This window comes from Hyperolius riggenbachi, chromosome 7 (assembly GCF_040937935.1).
Source record: "Hyperolius riggenbachi isolate aHypRig1 chromosome 7, aHypRig1.pri, whole genome shotgun sequence".
NCBI classification, from domain to species: domain Eukaryota; kingdom Metazoa; phylum Chordata; class Amphibia; order Anura; family Hyperoliidae; genus Hyperolius; species Hyperolius riggenbachi.
Window position 1 is genome coordinate 25,473,241 of NC_090652.1, and position 18,536 is coordinate 25,491,776.

At 45.9% G+C, this 18,536-nt stretch overlaps 1 protein-coding gene across 2 annotated transcripts in view; it reads right to left on the reverse strand.

Annotated features, from left to right (window-relative positions):
* LOC137524176 (uncharacterized) overlaps positions 1-18,536 on the reverse strand; it is a 128,050-nt gene that overhangs the window by 88,083 nt on the left and 21,431 nt on the right. For both annotated transcript variants that reach the window (XM_068243756.1, XM_068243754.1), the window contains exons 3-4: positions 13,550-13,849; positions 7,571-7,870 (exon numbers count right to left, since the gene is read on the reverse strand). In XM_068243756.1, coding sequence (XP_068099857.1) covers positions 7,571-7,870; positions 13,550-13,849 — 600 coding nt within the window. The remainder of the gene's footprint in view (positions 1-7,570; positions 7,871-13,549; positions 13,850-18,536) is intronic.

Genomic DNA, 18,536 nt, shown 5'->3' on the forward strand with positions numbered 1-18,536 from the left:
CAGGCGCCCTTTTTGTAGCCGAATTTGGCATATATGGGCTACACCGGACTCCCTTTTTTCCAGGCACCCTTTTCAAATAGACGTGGCAGGAGTTTCCGACAGGCATTATGGCTGGGTTAAAGGTCAGTCATATAGGCATACAGCCTGACTCATAGCGGTTGACCGGACAAGCCTGACAGCACACTTATCTGGCATCAGGCGATCCCAGTCGGTACTGGATAATTGAGATTTTACTGTAATCCTAAAATTACATGGTTACTGCACTGGTTAGAGTTCATAAGGAACAGAAGGTGAGACTTCTTGCCATGTAGGCCTCAAATGTAAGACAAGAAGAAAGAGATTGACCAACTTTTTGAAATTAGTCTTCAGTCTATCATCTGTTCAGTTTTCATAAATGATAGAATAGAATATATTTTAATCACTAAGTACACGGTATCGTACAAGGAATTCTTTTTGGCACAGACAGCACCACAGATATACATGGGCAGAAAACGTATACATGGGTACATACAACACAAGGGATGGGATATGTACTTATTACAACTTACATAACACAGTGTGGATTGCTAGTTACAACTTGTATTACACAGCGAGAATTGCTAAATTTTGGTGGGACAAAGTTGAGGGCCCGGACAGCTTGGGGGAAGAAGAAGTTCCTGTGCCTGGAGGTCCTGGTGGAGATGGTCCTGAAGAATTTATCTGATGGGAGTAAGCGGAGGTAGTGGTTGCCGGAGTGAGAGGGGTCTTTTGCAATCCTAGCTGCCCTGGATTGCAGTCTAGAGAAGTACAGAAGGTGTAGAGATGGGAGGGGGATCCCAATTATGTTCTCGACGGCTTTGATAACTCTCTGTAGCTTGTGTTTGTCCCTGGCAGAGGTGCCTACGTACCATACAATAGAGTGACCAGACGTCCCGGATTGCCCGGGACACGTCCCGGATTCGGGGTCCGCTGTCCCAGGCTTAATGAGGTCCTGGGAAACGTCCCGCTTTAAGCAGCGGGACGTCCCGGCCTCGGGACTCTGGCCACTCTCTCCTCAATGAACTGGCAGCAGCGTCTATAGACGCCGTGCCAGTTCATTGCCCGCAGCCCCGCTCCAGCCTCCTCTTCCGGTGTCTGTTTCCGACACCAGCAGGCGAGCAGGGCTACGGCAAGATGGCTGCCGGAGCCCTGTACTGGAGACCTATTTGTGTCTCTAGTACAGGGCTTCGGGCGCCATCTTGCCGTAGCCCTGTCAGCGCGGGAGACCAGAGCAGGAGGAACAAGACGGTCCCGGGACGGAGCAGCGCGCCAGAGGCCGGACACTTCTGCCAGGTGAGTAAATGCTTTCTTTTCCAGGTGAAATGTTTGCCCGCATTGTTTCTTTTCTGGTGAAATGTTTGCCCGCATTGTTTCTTTTCCAGGTGAAATGTTTGCCCGCATTGTTTCTTTTCTGGTGAAATGTTTGCCCGCATTGTTTCTTTTCCGGTGAAATGTTTGCCCGCATTGTTTCTTTTCCGGTGAAATGTTTGCCCGCATTGTTTCTTTTCTGGTGAAATGTTTGCCCGCATTGTTTCTTTTCTAGTGAAATGTTATTGTTTGCCCGCATTGTTTCTTTTCTGGTGAAATGTTTGCCCGCAGTGCGTTTCTTTTCTGGTGAAATGTTTGCCCGCAGTGCGTTTCTTTTCTGGTGAAATGTTTGCCCGCATTGCGTTTCTTTTCTGGTGAAATGTTTGCCCGCAGTGCGTTTCTTTTCTGGTGAAATGTTTGCCCGCAGTGCGTTTCTTTTCTGGTGAAATGTTTGCCCGCATTGCGCTTCTTTTCTGGTGAAATGTTTGCCCGCATTGCGTTTCTTTTCTGGTGAAATGTTTGCCCGCATTGCGTTTATTTTGTACCGACATGTTGCCCGCATTGCGTTTATTTTTAACTGACATGTTTGCCCGCATTGCGTTTATTGTCTGGTGAAATGTTTGCCCGCATTGCGTTTATTTTGTACTGACATGTTGCCCGCATTGCGTTTATTTTGTACTGACATGTTTGCCCGCATTGCGTTTATTGTCTGGTGAAATGTTTGCCCGCATTGCGTTTATTTTGTACTGACATGTTGCCCGCATTGCGTTTATTTTGTACTGACATGTTTGCCCGCATTGCGTTTATTTTCTGGTGAAATGTTTGCCTGCATTGTGTTTATTTTCTGGTGAAATGTTTGCCCGCATTGCGTTTATTTTGTACTGACATGTTTGCCCGCATTGCATTTATTTTATACTGACATGTTGCCCGCATTGCGGTTATTTTGTGCTGACATGTTGCCTATTGCGTTTATTTTCTGGTGTCCGGGGTAACTGTTACTGCATTTATTATTTAATGGTCATAGATGGCTATGTTTGCTGCTTTGTGGTTACGGTATACTATTAGCATCACACAGTTTCTGCACACCCATGATACAAAGTCTCGTTTGTCCACATCATGGCGTAAACACTGCTTTCTTATGCCTCGCTGTTACATCATTACGTTAGCTCCGCCCATACAATGTCATGGCCACGCCCATTTTTGCGGCGCGGCAGCCCCCCTCCCCCAGTCTTCGCCGCTGCGCGCTCCTCACTCCTTCCCACTTTTCGCCGCGGCGCGCTGCGCGCGCCTCCCCCCCCCCCACGCCCCCCTCCCCGTCCCAGGTTGGACCCACAAAAATATGGTCACTCTACATACAATGATGGAGGAGCAGAGAATCGGCTCAATGATAATGGAGTAGAAGCGAGTCAGAAGGGTGCGGGATATGCCAAAATGATCACCCCTGCATGGACTGGCCAGTGAACATGCAGTCACTAAATCCTAGCCTTGGACACACCCAACAGTACCTAATGCTAGCCCCACCCACACATATTATATTATTATTGTACACTGCATAGAAAAACAATACTATTGTGGTCTATGTCAGCACCCAATTTACCTGGTTAATTTACAATGAGCCAAAATCCACTTCAATAGGATACTGCACTATTAAGAAAACCTGTAATAAAAAAAATCCCTCTGGGGATACTTACCTCGGGAGGGGGAAGCCTCTGGATCCGAAGGAGGCTTCCCCGTCCTCCTCCGTGCCTCCATTAGTCCGCCCGGGTCCCCCGAAGTGCAGCGATGTAAATATTTACCTCTCCAGCATCCAGCGCAGGCGTACTAGCGGTTTTTCAGTTCGGGAAAGGCAAAAATAGCCGAACCCGTTCAATCTGCTGTACTGCACAGGTGTGAGTCCTTTTGCATCTGCGAAGTGGAGCGGATATGATTGGGTTTTGCTATTTCCGACTTACCCGAAGGAAGAGCTGCTACTGCGCCTGCGCTGGATGCCGGAGAGGTAAATAAATCTCTGCTTGTCATGCTTGTTAGGGGAGGATTGCGGGAGGCTTCAGGGGAGCCAGCGCTGGATTGCTTGCAGCTACAGGGGAGGGGGAAGCCTCATTGGACCCGGAGGCTTCCCCCTCCCAAGGTAAGTACCCCCCACGGGACTTTTTTATATTACAGGGTCTCTTTGAGGGCTGGTGCACACCAAAACCCGCTAGCAGATCCGCAAAATGCTAGCAGATTTTTAAACGCTTTTTTTTATTTTTATGAGGCATTTTGCTAGCGTTTTGCGGATTGCTGCTGCGGTTTTCAGTATAGTAGATTTCATATATTGTTACAGTAAAGCTGTTACTGAACAGCTTCTGTAACAAAAACGCCTGCAAAACCGCTCTGAAGTGCCGTTTTTCAGAGCGGTTTGCGTTTTTCCTATACTTAACATTGAGGCAGAAACGCATCCGCAATCCAAAAAATGCCTCACCCAGGCATTTTTCGTTTCTGCAAAACGCCTGCCGCTCTGGTGTGCACCACCCCATTGAGATACATTGACCAAGCAGATCCGCAGCCGCAAGCGGATCTGAAAACGCCCAAAAAGCCGCTCGGTGTGCACCAGCCCTAAAAGTGTGTTTTCTGCTAGATTTTTGTTTTTCAAAAACTATAAGTTAATTTTGGGAAAAAATAAATTCTACATGTTCCATGGGTTAGCCTTGATAAACATACCAAATTTGGTGTCAATATAATGTATGGGAGCTTTGCAATCAACTGCAAAAATCTGCCCCTTACGCTGGGTACACACGGTGCGTTCCCGCACTCGATGCCCCGCTCGATTCTCAGCCACTCAATTATTTCCGAGCGCGTTTCGATGATTGTTTCGGTGATTCTCATGTAAAGTATGCCAAATCGACCTAACTATCCATCGAAACGCGAATCAGACATGTCGGAAATAATCAAGCGGCCAGGAATCGACGGGAATCGAGCAGGGAATCGAGTGCGGGAACACACTGTGTGTACCCAGCATTAGACTTCAATACAAATTTGCAAAGTGCCAAAAATTTTGCAAAAAGGTTATAATTTTTCACACACAAAAAATGATTTGATCTGAGTGCAGTCAATTGCCTATAGACATTGCCTGATGAGTGCTAATGACTAAATAGAGTGCACCTGTGTGTAATCTAATGTCAGTACAAATACAGCTGCTCTGTGACAGCCTCAGAGGTTGTCTAAGAGAATATTGGGAGCAACAGCCCCAAACTGTTGCCCAAGGAGTCAAGTTCTAATCCCCGCAGGAGACAGTAATTAGGTGTGTGTATGCACCCCTTAAACGTACATGTGCAGTCATCTCTAAAATGTATATACAGTGGGTTGCAAAAATATTCGGCCCCCTTGACGTTTTCCACATTTTGTCATATTACTGCCACAGACATGAATCAATTTTATTGCTGTTCACAAACGCTGTCCATCTAATCTGACTGAGCTGGAGCTGTTTTGCAAAGAAGAATTGGCAAGGATTTCAGGCTCTAGATGTGCAAAGCTGGTGGAGACATACCCTAAAAGACTGGCAGCTGTAATTGCAGCAAAAGGTGGTTCTACAAAGTATTGACTCAGGGGGCCGAATAATTACTCACACCCCACTTTGCAGTTATTTATTTGTAAAAAAATGTTTGAAATCATGTATGATTTTCGATCCACTTCTCACATGTACACCACTTTGTATTGGTCTTTCATGTGGAATTCCAATAAGATTGATGCATGTTTGTATTGATTCATGTTTGTGGCAGTAATGTGACAAAATGTGGAAAACTTCAAGGGGGCCGAATACTTTTGCAACCCACTGTAGGTATACGCATAGGTGATATTGACATTCTGGGGATGATTAAAAAAAAAACATTAAACAGGATAGCTTGTATTATATGTATATGTTAGGTGTGGCCAGCAGACATGCTCAAATCCGAATTCGGGAGATACCCGGATAGTTCTATCCGGATATCTCCCAGTAAAGCCGTGCAGGGGGGGAGCGGGGGGGCAAACTTACCTGTCTGACGTCTTCTTAGCTCCATCCCTGGTGCCTCCCACGATGCAGTCCACGCGCATCACGTGACTCCAAACACTTCCTTCTTTCAACACGGAAAGGAGGAAGTGTTTGGAGTCACGTGACCGGCGCGTGGAACGCATCGTGGGAGGTGCCGAGGACGGAGCTAAGAAGACGTCAGACAGGTAAGTTTGCCCCCCCCCCGCTCCCCCCCTGCACAGCTTTACTGGGAGATATCTGGATAGAACTATCCGGGTATCTCCCGAATTCGGATTTGAGCAACCCTGGTGGCCAGTTCCCAAATTGGTCAGAAAATGCACACAGAGCAGCTTGGCTTTGACTTAGACCTGCTTTAGCATACGCCCATGGCAAGGGCTTTGAGCCCCTGAGACTCCTGCCATCGGGGTGAGGAGGGGCTATGGAGGGGGCTGCTCCTGTACTTAAAATGCAAAGCAGCAGCAGAGCACCACACATTACCTCATTCCGGCAGCGTGACAGGTACTACTTACTCCTCTTAAAGGGGTTCTGTGGGTGTTTGCTAAGGATAAAAACCGCCACTCACCTGGGGCTTCTATCTGCCCCCTGTAGCAGTAATGTCCCACACCGTCCTCCTCCGATCTGCCGTTCCCCACCGCTGGCACCGGGCATTATTCGTCTGTCATAGCCGAATAATGCGCGCTGCCGTTTGTGTCATCGGACGCTTACTGTGAAGGTGCAGTACAAAGTTTTCTTGTACTGCGCAGTAAGCTTCTGATGACGTGGGCGGGAGCGAGCACGGCCGCGCAGCCGCAGTTGGGCGGCGTGCCGCGCTAGACCAGGACCGGCGGCGGCAAATGGCGGAGCGGAGGAGGACGGCATGGAACATTACAGCTACATGGGGCAGATAGAAGCCCCAGGTAAGTGGCAGTTTTTATCCTTAGCAGAACCCCCACAGAACTCCTTTAAGCGTACAAGTGCTGTACAGCCTATCATTATGCAACTCCTGATACATGCAACTGAACAACTACAACTGCAACTACAACTGAAGTTAGAGGGAAATGGAGGCTGCCATAATTATTTCTTTTTAAACAATACCAGTTGCCTGGCAGCCCTGCCAATCTATTTGGCTGCAGTAGTGTCTGAATCACACCAGAAACATGCATGCAGCTAATCTTGTCAGATCTGACAATAATGTCAGAAACACCTGTGGCTTGATTCACAAAAAGCGTGCTAAGTGTTAGCACGCCAGTGAAAAGCCCCTTAGCATGTGCAAACTGCCTCTTCACGCGAAAATATGCACGTAAGAGTTTGCGCGTGTAAAGTTTATTGCTGCGCGGTTCCCGTGCAAAATCAGCCACTTCGCGTGCTAAGTAGCGTGATAAGCATACTTTGCATGTGAAGTGGCTGATTTTGCACACGAACGGACCGTATCGCGTAGCGCCGTGCTCGTGCACCGCGTTACGCTGTGTGCGCGTTAAAATAGCATGCAAAAAGCAACAGCTTTGCTGCGCAAACTACTTAGCGCCCTAGTTTGCATGTGCAAAGCCTTAACACATGCTAACTTAGTTAGCACTGGTTAGTGAATCAAGCCCCTGATCTGTATATGCTGAGGATAAGCAGGATAGCCAGGCACCTGGTACTGCTTAAAAGGAAATAAATGTGGCAGCCTCCATATTCTTCTAATTTCAGTTGTCCTTTTAGTCTAGTAGCCTAGCTAAAGGCTCGTACACACGTCGGATTTTTTCAAACGACCCGTCGTTTGGACGTCCGGTCGTTCAGTTGTCCGGACGTCAAATCGGACTTGTGTACAGTCCGTCGTTCAGCTGATAAGACTGGACTTGAACGATCCGATCGTTCAAGACCAGTCTTATCAGCTGAATGATCTGCCAGGCGAATCGTTCAAGACCAGTCTAATCAGCTGAACGACGGACTGTACACACGCCCGATTGGATGTCCGGACGACTGAACGACCGGACGTCCAAACGACGAGTCGTTTAAAAAAATCCGACGTGTGTACGCAGCTTTAGTCTAGCTAAATGCTTTGAATGGGAGATGGCCCAGCAGACAGACATCTGCGAGGAAGCCTGGAACAATGTAGTTACACCACTGTCCAATGAGCACATATTTGCTAGTAATCATAAAGACTGCCCTAAAGTAAAATGATTAAGCTGTCAATGAAGCAAAGGCAATGTTTATACGGGCAGCTACCACAGGACAGCACAGGATTTTACTTCCGTAGAAGACAGTTATTCGTACCTTTAAAGACGAGCGTGAAGACTTCTTGTATTGGCTGCCGTAGAGAAACATGTTGGACTTTGCAGGAAAAAGTCACATTCCGGTCTTCTTTGGTTGGTGTGAAGGTCATAGTGCTGTTCATTTGGTAGGTTCCCTGCTTAGTTTTTTGCAGCTGTCCCGACTGTTGATTGTCCAAGATCTTCTGATCTCTAATCCACATTATCTTAATGTCCGGAGGAGAGAATCCCATCACCATACAGGTCAGAGTGGTCTCTGTGTTACTCTCGACATCCTTTCTGGGTATGGAGAGTTGTGGTCTGGCTGTAGTGAACAAAGATATCTCATGAACACAAAGTTTGAACTAATGCAGATTTACAGAATCGTGTAGATCTGTTTCTCGCTTCCAACTAGGGATGTTCCATGAGATGCAAATAATTCTGAGTTGATGCAGGATTATGCACAGTTTGCATGCTAATTTTGGCTGGTTGAAAACAGATCAATCTAATTCCTTCAATGTCAAAGTTGATTTTGGGCCTACAGCTGACACTTCCAAGTCACATACCTAGCCCAGCACTGGGCGCCATGTCCTCTCATCTCCCTTACTTGCACTAGTTGGTTTATGTCAGCCTTGACCACTGTACCACTAATACAAGGGGACAAGGGTGCGCTCCAATGGTGCGTTAACTCTTTATTCAATCATAACACGCATAAACAATTGCACTTACAATGTGTAACGGTTGGGTGCCGCAACTCAGACGTCTGATTATATGGTGATCTGCAGAATCACCAATAATGCAGACGCTATACTCGATTATGTGGTGATCTGCAGAATCACCAATAATACTAGTATAGCTACAAGGATGATATGAGTGTAGTGCTTGGTGCAACCGTAACTTTAATAGTTTGCAAGGCCTTACCAGAGGGGCTGGTAAGGCACTATCAGTACACCGACTGAACAGCTTTGAACAGACCTTCCCAGAGGACTCGAGAAGGTACCAACAGAGAGAAAACAGAGAATAGGCTAACTAGTCCTTACCAGAGGAGCTGGCTAGGGACTACTGACGAATAAATAATGAGTGCTCATCAGTGGAGCTGATGAGCCTCAGAACCAATAAGGCTAGGCCTCTCCTGAGGTGCTGGTGGGCACTAGCTGCGAGAGCACTGATAAGTACAGCCAGACCTTCCAGAGGAGATGGCTACGTACTATCAGATACAGAGACCGTAATAGAGTACAGTAACTAATAGTTTGGCGAGACCTCACCAGAGGGCCTGGTGAGGTACTATCAGTTCACTGAAAGTACAAACCCCAGCAAGCTGGAGATACTGAAACTGAAGAGATAGAATCTCCAGAGGAGCGGGTGATTCCGAGAGTACTGCAGCCTAGTGATCACCTGAGGGACAGGTGATCAAGACTGTACTGCAGCCAGAGGAGCAGGAGGTACAAACAGTACTGCAACTAGTGATCACCTGAGGAGCAGGCGATTCAGACTGTACTGCAGCCTAGGAGCAGGAGGTACAAACAGCACTGCAACTAATGATCACCTGAGGAGCAGGCGATTCAGACTGTACTGCAGCCTAGGAGCAGGAGGTACAAACAGCACTGCAACTAATGATCACCTGAGGAGCAGGCGATTCAGACTGTACTGCAGCCTAGATGCAGGAGGTGCAGGAACAATAGGTCACTAGCAATAACTTCACCAGAGGAGCTGGTGAAGCTGACACCTCACCAGTGGCGAGGGCCCACTGGTGAGTAGATTGGTCAGACAGGCAAAGGTTGGCAACAGAGAGGACAGGATCAGAATAGAATCGTAAGGCAGAAGAGTAATCAATAATCAGGCAGAGGTTCAGCAACTAATCAGATGGGCAGAGAGGTACAGAATCAGTAAACTTAGAGCGAAGTCAGAGGATAGCCAGAGTCAAACACAGATAATCAATACAATATAATAATCCTAGTCTAGGTGTGAAGTCCTTGGTTTCAACACCTGGGATCTAGTCTAAGGTCTGAGCGCTAACACGGATGTATTCACGACAACAGACAGGGACTGAATGAAGCCCGAAGGCTTAAGAAGCAGAGGGTGACTCCCACCTCGGAATCAGCCAATCTGAGCCGCGGGAGTCACCTGTGACATCAGTCAACCGGCAGGTCAGCTGACGTGCCTCCTCCGAGCATACAGGTCCTGTCTGTGCGCGCGCCCGCGCGAGACAGTGACCTTGTGGGCACATGACACTTCCGTCCTCGGCGTGCTAAACACCGGGACGGACAGAGCAGCCAGGGGCACGGAGGCAGCTGCGATGGCGACGCTGTTCGCCGCAGCTGCCCCCAGAATTGTTACACATTGGGCTCGATTCACAAAGCGGTGCTAACCCAGTTAGAGACTTTAGGCGTGATAACCATTGCACCACGCTGGTGAAATGCCAGTTTAGGTGTGATAAGTTTAGGTGTGATAAGTTTAGGTGTGATAAGTTTAGATAAGTTTAGATCGCGCACAAAGTCCCCCACCAAAGCAGCGCCATTAAACTCTATGCAAAGTGCACCAGACTTTGCTAGCGCAAAACTTTTGATCAGCTGTGCACTGCGGTGCTAACCCAGTTGGTGCTATAGTTATCATGCCTAAACTTATCACACCTAAACGTATCACACCTAAACTGAGTTAAGGCGTGATAAAGGGCTTTTCACCAGCGTGCTAACTGTTAGCACCGCTTTGTGAATCAAGCCCAATGTGTGTGCAAGCAATGCACATGTAGAAGGCCGCCAGCGAGTCCCTTCCGCTTCCTGAGCATGGCCAGGGTGCACCCGTAGAAGGCGTGGCTAAGTGCCGAAACGCGTTGTGACGTTAGAAGGCTTGCCGAGAGGAGTAGGAGCCGGCGGTCGTCCCCAGTTTACCTGCCTAACATCGAGCACGGACCCTGTAAGCCCTGGCCAGGCGTGTTATGATTGAATTAAGAGTTAGCGCACCATTGGAGCGCACCCTTGTCCCCTTGTATCCAAACACTAGATCTTTGGCGCCACCCAGCAGAGGGAGCAGAACCGTGGGCACACAACTTATTTAAAGGGCCATACCAAGCTACAGCTAGCGCCGGATCTACTATTCTTGTCTGCATTACTGTACCACTAACCAGCTAGAGTGAGGGAGATGAGAGGACATGTTGCCCAGCACTGGACTTCTGGGGTTCCACTGCAGCCCTCTGCATTAATTATACACACGGGGGATGGAGAAATGGCCCCCTTTGGGGTAGGGGTAAGGGTGGGAGGGAGGGAAGATCAAAGCATGCTAGCCACGATGGGGGCGGGGGGAGGACACAGATATTGGCCATTATGAAGGGGGGTAACACAGATATTGGTCTCTATAAAGGAAAGGGGGACACAGATATCAGCCACCGTGAACATGAAGGTGGTGTATGGGACACAGATGCTGGCGGCAATGAAGGAGGTGAGACACAGATAGTGGCCACACTGAAAGTGGTAGGAGGCAGGGGGCAGATCCTGGGTGACCTGATCATCACATTGAGAAGGGAGGACAGATATTGGCCGCATGGACTACCTGAGTGAGGGGGGGGGGGGGGGGGGGATACTGGCTGGAATACTTACTGAGGAGAGGGAGAGGAGCTGTACTTGGGCACCAGGATGGTTAATGGATGTATGTGGGGACCTGGAGGAATTATTGGCTGTACTTGGTGGCCTGGAGTATTGGCTGCAATACTTTATGCAGTGCAGCTATGAACCACTCTTGGTCCCCAAGTGCAGCAGTTAACTTTGCGCCATCGCATTGCACATAGCATTCAAATTACCCTGCATCAGAGTGCGCCAACAGTGTCATATGCATAGCGCCGCACCCCTCCCCTTCCCCAGCATGCCCTCGTCACCCCTCAAGCCCCTCTACACCCCTCGCCACATGACATGCCTCCTGCTGGGCAGGAAGTACGTCGCTGGGATTAACGAGTTTCCCCGTTGCACTGTGTTGACTTGGCGGTGGGTTGGCAGCCAATTGGGCACTTCCAGCACAACATGACGTGGTAAGTGTGTTAGGCCCCACTGCACAGGAGTGATGGGTTTGCAAATTTTAAATGCGAATTTCAGCAAAAATTTGCAAATCTGCTATTCAGAGCAAGCTCCGTACACCTAATGGCAGGCGAATGGCCGCCGACTTGCGGTTAATAGCACAGCCCCTTTACGTGTAGAAACATCACATTTGCAGGGTATGTGGAGGGGGACAGTTGGCAGTGGTGGGCCGAAATTTCACATATGGGAAATTTTGCATCGCAATTACACATCGTAATCGTAATGCGAAATTTCAGAGAAAATTGTAATTAATTTCGAATGTAATAGTAGTATTTCAAAATTTCGCTTAATTTTTTGCGTAATTTTTGCAAAATTTTGCATAATTCTGTGCCGAATTTAGAGGTTAACAGCAAAGCCCCCATATATGCGATTGCTACCAAATTGCTACATATGTTAGGTTGGGTATAAGTCACAAAAGTTGGGTATAAGTCACAAAAAGAATTTTTCAAAAAGACCTTGTAGTTTTTGTAGAACTCGATTTTAAAAATGCAAAGAAAAATGTTTTTTAAACTCATTATTCTAAGTTTAAAAAACATTTTTTACTTGCATTTTTAAAATAGAGTTTCTCAAAAACTATAAGGTATTTTTGCAAAATTCTTTTTTTTTTTACTTGTACCCACGATTCTCCTTAAAGAGGAGCTGTTAGGTATAGGGTCTCAGAGAAAAAAAACACATATATCAGTAGCTAAATATTGGCTGTACTTACATTACATATGCATTTCACTGTCCACGTTTGGATTTCACAGAATTTTTATATAGTATTTGCAGAGATTGATGCTCCTGACAGCTCGTGGCAGGTTCCATGTTTGACTGTCTTGTATGAAGCCAATTGTGATGTAATATCCTCCCTTACCTTGCTTCCTGATGATTCGACTCACAAAAAAGATCAGGATCAAAGATCCTAATGGTTCATGATCCGGACAACAGTGCAGTGAATATTAATTAGCCATGTGGCTAGAAACAGTAGCGGACTCATGCAGTATACTCTAACGGAACATGTGCCCTGTGAACAGCACATTGATTTTTCAGTGCTGTGAGTTGGGCTGCGTTACAAGCTGCTGTAACATGAGCCTGTAACTTCTCACTGTGAAAGCAGCCTTAGGACGGGATAGGGAAATGAAGGGGAGGACCAAGGGAGTGCAGTGGGGAGAAGAAGCAGCACCAGAATGCTTTGCAGTATCTGTTATGCGGCCTGCCGGCCTCCTTAGGAGCTTGGGAATATAGAGGCTTGCTGTTCAGCAAACATCAAAGTAAGAGAGATTTTTAACTTCAGTATTGCCTTTTTGGCTTCCTTATAAACTGTTTAACACAGGAGAATAGAGGTTTAAATTAGCTTTTGCAGCCTGACAGTTACTCTTTAACATATGTATCATTTTTGGTGTCAATAGCATGTATGGGGGTTTTGCAATTCACTGCTAAAGTCGGCAATAAATTACGCTAAATGTTAAAAAAATTCATGGGAAATTACGAATGACTACACGTAATCAATTGAATTTGCAAATCGTAATTACGTATAAGCGTAATTGCGAAAATTTACAAGAGGAGTTTCCTTATAGGGCTTTGCTATTAAACACTTAAGCTGGCGGGCGTTTAAACATTTTCCACGCTCAGAAGGAGAACTCTAAAATCGATTTTCTCAAAAACTAAAAGGTATTTTTGAAAAAAAAAACGTCCTCTTGTACCTACTGCCCCCCTCCCACATACCCTGCAAATGTAGTGTTTGTAGCACGTAAGGGGGCATTTCTATTAACCACTACAGTAAAGTCGTTGGCCGCTCGCCTGCCATTAAAGTCTATGGGAAGAATGCAAACGCAAATTTAAGAAAAATTCGGCCCGTCTCTAGTGCACACTTGAAAGACAAGTGTAAAAGGGCCTCAAGGTGAGCTCAAGCGCCTATCTGAACAAGGTATTGAGTGAACTACAGTACATTCTACCATTACCTCCGTACACCAGCGTGAAGTCTTCCTGGAGCGGTTGGGTGAGAGACTCATGTTGGACTCTACAGGAGAAGGTCCGCCCTCTGTCCTCCTCGGTGGGAGTTACTGTCACTGAGCTGGTCACACTGTACGTCCCATCCAGTAGTCTCTGAGGTTTCTCCACAATAACATTATCCAGTATCTCTCCATCCCTGAGCCATTCAATGTCGATGTCCTCCGGGTAGAAGCCAGAGATGGAGCTGCGCAGGACACTCTCTTCATTTATGATAATAACCTTATTGGTAACTGCAATTTTTGGAATACCTATTTTGAAAAAGGGAGATTGATCAGAATAAGATTTAAAGAGACACTGAAGCGAAAAACAAAAATGATGATATAATGAACTGGTTGTGTAGTAATAATTACTAGAACATTAGTAGCAAAGAAAATATTCTCATATTTTTATTTTCAGTCGTTTTTTTTCTTGCATGAAAAAAAAGGCGCAGTGAAAAAAGGGCACGGCTGGATAACGAAATCTGATAACGATAAACATCATTATCAAACTTGGTTAATGATAAATACAGACGGGAAATAAAAATGAAAAGATATTAACGTTAAAGAGACACTGAAGCAAAAAAAAAAAAATGATATAATGAATTGGTTGTGTAGTACGGATAATTACTAGAACATTAGTAGCAAAGAAAATATTCTCATATTTTTCTTTTCAGTTATATAGTGTTTTTTTATAACATTGCATCATTCTCTAATATTTGCAGTTTACACAACACTCAGCATTCTAAATGATTTTAAAGAGCAGGCCAGTGAACTATTGACCTGTCCTCTGCAGGAAAAAATACAGTGACTGACAGTTGAGATAATAAGCTTCAGAAGACAGAGCTCTCTGCGACTTTGAAAGTCGTGGAGCTCAATGGCTCTTTTGCATAGATAACAATTGGAGTTTCTTAATTTAACCTCCTGAGCGTTCTGGACGAGCTGAGCTCGTCCAGAGACGCCGGAGGGTGCCGCTCAGGCCCTGGTGGGCGGATTTTAATAATTTTTTTTTTAAACACGCAGCAAGCACTTTGCTTGCTGCGTGTCTCACCTGATCGCCGCCGCCCACCGCCGATGAGCCGCTATCCGCCGCGTAAGGAGCGCCCCGCCTAGACCCCCGTGCGCTGCCTGGCCAATCAGTGCCAGGCAGCGCTGAGGGGTGGATCGGGACACCCTATGACGTCACGACGTCGTTGACGTCATTCCGGCCGTCGCTATGGCGACGGGGGAAGCCCTGACGGAGATCCCGTTCAGAACGGAATCTCCTGAAGGCAATCATAGCCGGCGGCGATCGGAAGGGTGGGTGGGATTCCGCTGGGAGGTGGGTATCATGTAGCTAGCGCTAGGCTAGCTACATGATTTAAAAAAAAAAATAAGTTTAAAAAACCATGCGCAGCCGTGAGGCTGCGCAGAATCAGAACGCCAGGGAGGTTAACTCTTCCTGTACTGGAAACAATATTAGATTTATATCTCTGCTCCTAATGTTTTATTTCTTAGCTGTACTACACATACAAATCATTATATCATAATTTATTTTTTTGTCGTTTTAGTGTCTCTTTAAAGACAACTGAAGTAAGAATATGGAGGCTGCCATGTTTATTCCCTGTTAAGGATTGGTGCACACATGGCTGTGCGGGAAAACTGAAAAGGGGAGTTTTCTGTCATGTGCAGGGTTTTTTGTATGTCTTTTTGTTGCAATTGCGTTAGCGTTTTTTTCCCACATATGCATTTTTCTAGCATTTTGCTGGCTTTTTTTTAAATTTGTGGTTCACATATACAAAGCACATATGTGTCTTGTATGTGTTTTCCATGCATTTTTCAATTGCGTTTTATGCAAATCACTAGGAAGACAACAGAAAGTGGAAATACATCGGAAAATAATAATAAAAAAAAGAAGCATATAAAAACGCATGAAAAACGCATACCATTGCGTTACCATTGACTTTCATTATATGCGTTTTTAATGCGTTTTTGAAAACTATGCAACAAAACCAGCATTTAAAAAAAAACAACGCATGTTTGAAAACAGTCAAAAACGCATATGCAGTTTTATATGTGTTTTTTGATGCAGCCCATTGACTCCCATTGTAGGCAAAAACACTTGACTTTCTGCAACGCTAGCATTTCTGCTAAGTGTGTTCCCAGCCTAATACTGTTATCCATAGCCCCTGAACAAGCATGCAGCAGTTCAGGTGTTTCTGACATTATTGTCAGATTAGCTGCATGCTTGTTTCTGGTGTTATTCAGACACTACTGCAGCCAAATAGATCATCAGGGCAGCCAGGCAACTTGTATTGTTTAAAAGGAAATAAATATGGCAGCCTCCCTTTCCCTCTCACTTCAGTTGTCTTTTAGTTTGCAAAAATATCATATTTGAATGGACATAAATTTTACTTTTTTGGTTAGTGATCTATATACAGGTGAAACTGGAAAAATTAGAATATCGTGCAAAAGTCCGTATATTTCAGTGATTCAACTTAAAGGGTGACTTTAACATATGAAATAGGAACCCTTTGCAGGTGTGTTGGATGAATTAGCTGATTAGAGGCTGACACTTTGAGTTGAGAATATTGAACATTTTCACAATATTCTAATGGGCTGAGATTTTGGTTTTGGGGTTCTCATAAGCTGTAAGCCATAATCATCAACATAACAAATAAATATTAGTTTCACCTTTTAAGTTGAATTACTGAAATAAATGGACTTTTGCAAGATATTCTCATTTTTCAAGTTTTACCTGTAAGTACAGCGCTGTTCTGTAATGCTGAACGTTTTAGTGACATGAAGATAAAATCTCTAACTCACAAGCAACCTGTTATGTTGTACTACAGGTCAGGCTGATTACGAGACTGGCTGATGTTACGCAAAGTCAACTGCATTTCTCAACTCTGACACAGTTCGGTTTAATGAGCAAGAGGAAAAAAAAGGATATTTATGGTGCGGGGGTGGTGGGGGGGGGGGGGGGGGGGGAGAGATATACGGAGGCTTTTGTATTATAGGGCAGAGTCCTTCCTGTCTAATGTAGTCCTCTTCCTAATGCCTGAAGATGGCCACACACCAAACAATTTTTAAATATCTGTTCAGTTCAAGAACTGCGGTCAATTTTTCTGACTGATTGTAACATTTCAAAAATATGAACAATGTACCACACACCTATGTTCAATTTTTCATTTATGATAACAATGATTGGAAAATTGTTACGGTGTGTATCTTAATAAATTGACAATCTAACGCCCAGGTTCTCAACGTGTAGTACGCGTACCCCAGGAGCTTGATATAGTTAACCAAGAATAACAAATTTAGAGTTTTAGAAAAAAGATAAATCTTATTTAAACAACACCACCAGGGGCATAACAATAGACCCTGCAAGGGATGCAGCTGCAAGGGGGCCCAGAAGCCACAGGGGGCCCCGTCCTGAGAGACTGACAACTAAGAGCAAGGAGAGAAAAAAACGTTCTGCTCTCTGCACAATTTCTTTAATAACTGCATCTGCTCAGCCACTGATAAGGAATACTACACAGTTTTGCAGACAAAGATTTGTAGACAGCCCCTATTCAGTGTTCAGCAGGGTCTTGTGTACAGAGCTGTTCTACCTCCAGCCTCAACCCCAGGCGGCATCCAAAGTTTCGCAGGGGGGCCCAGTGATTTCTAGTTACGCCTCTGAACACCACATTAGTGTTTAGCTAATTAAAAGCAACAGTAAATGCTTGGAAATTGTTTAGAAACAATCATCATGTACTACAATTAAATATATATATTTGTCAAGGGGTACTTGTGATAATGTTTACTATGCTAGGGGGTACTTGGTGAGTACAGGGTTTTAAAAGGGGTACATACTAATAAAACACTGATCTAACACACGCCATACAATCTTTAGAAAAATTGAAGAAACATTTCCAGCATTCCGGATCGATAAAAATCGAAAAAAATGGGAAATCCGATCAGATTTCCCAGTCAAATGAAAAAAAAAAGCTTTCTATTTTTTTTTTTGGGGGGGGGGGGGGGGGGGGTGTTTGAAGATCCGATCATATTTATCAAATTGCTGTAAAATCGGATCATTTTATTGTATCGTGTGTGGCTACCTTAACCCTAACTAGTTCAGAATTTTCTTTTGCTTAAAGTATTTTTATTATTATTTATATACTGTAGCACCGACATCTTCCGCAGCGCTGTACAGAGTATATTCTCTTGTCACTAACTGTCCCTCAGAGGGGCTCACAATCTAATCCCTACCATAGTCTTATGTGTATATCATGTAGTGCATGTATTGTAGTCTAGGGCCTGTTTTAGGGAGAATCCAATTCTGTCTGTATGTTTTGGGGATGTGGGAGGAAACCAGAGTGCTTGGAGGAAACCCACACAGACAGAGGGAGAACATACAAACTCCATGCAGATAGTTCCCTAACTGGGATTTGAACTGGTGACTGAACACTGCAAGGTGAGAGAGTTAACCACTACGCCACCAAGCTGTGCCTGAACTGTCCGCCTGAACTGTCCGCCTGAACTGTCCGCCTGAACTGTCCGCCTGAACTGTCCGCCTGAACTGTGTGCCTGAACTGTGTGCCTGAACTGTCCGCCTGAACTGTACGCCTGAACTGTGCGCCTGAGCTGTGCGCCTGAGCTGTGCGCCTGAACTGTGCGCCTGAACTGTGCGCCTGAGCTGTGCGTCTGAGCTGTGCGCCTGACCTGTGCGCCTGAGCTGTGCGCGACTGAGCTGTGTGCCTGTGCGCCTGAGCTGTGCACTTGAGCTGTGCTCCTGAGCTGTGCGCCTGAGCTGTGCGCCTGAGCCGTACGACTGAGCTGTGCGCCTGAGCTGTGCGCGACTGAGCTGTGTGCCTGTGCGCCTGAGCTGTGCGCGACTGAGCTGTGTGCCTGTGCGCCTGAGCTGTGCGCCTGAGCTGTGCGACTGAGCTGTGTGCCTGAGCTGTGCGACTGAGCTGTGCCCCTGAACTGTGCGCCT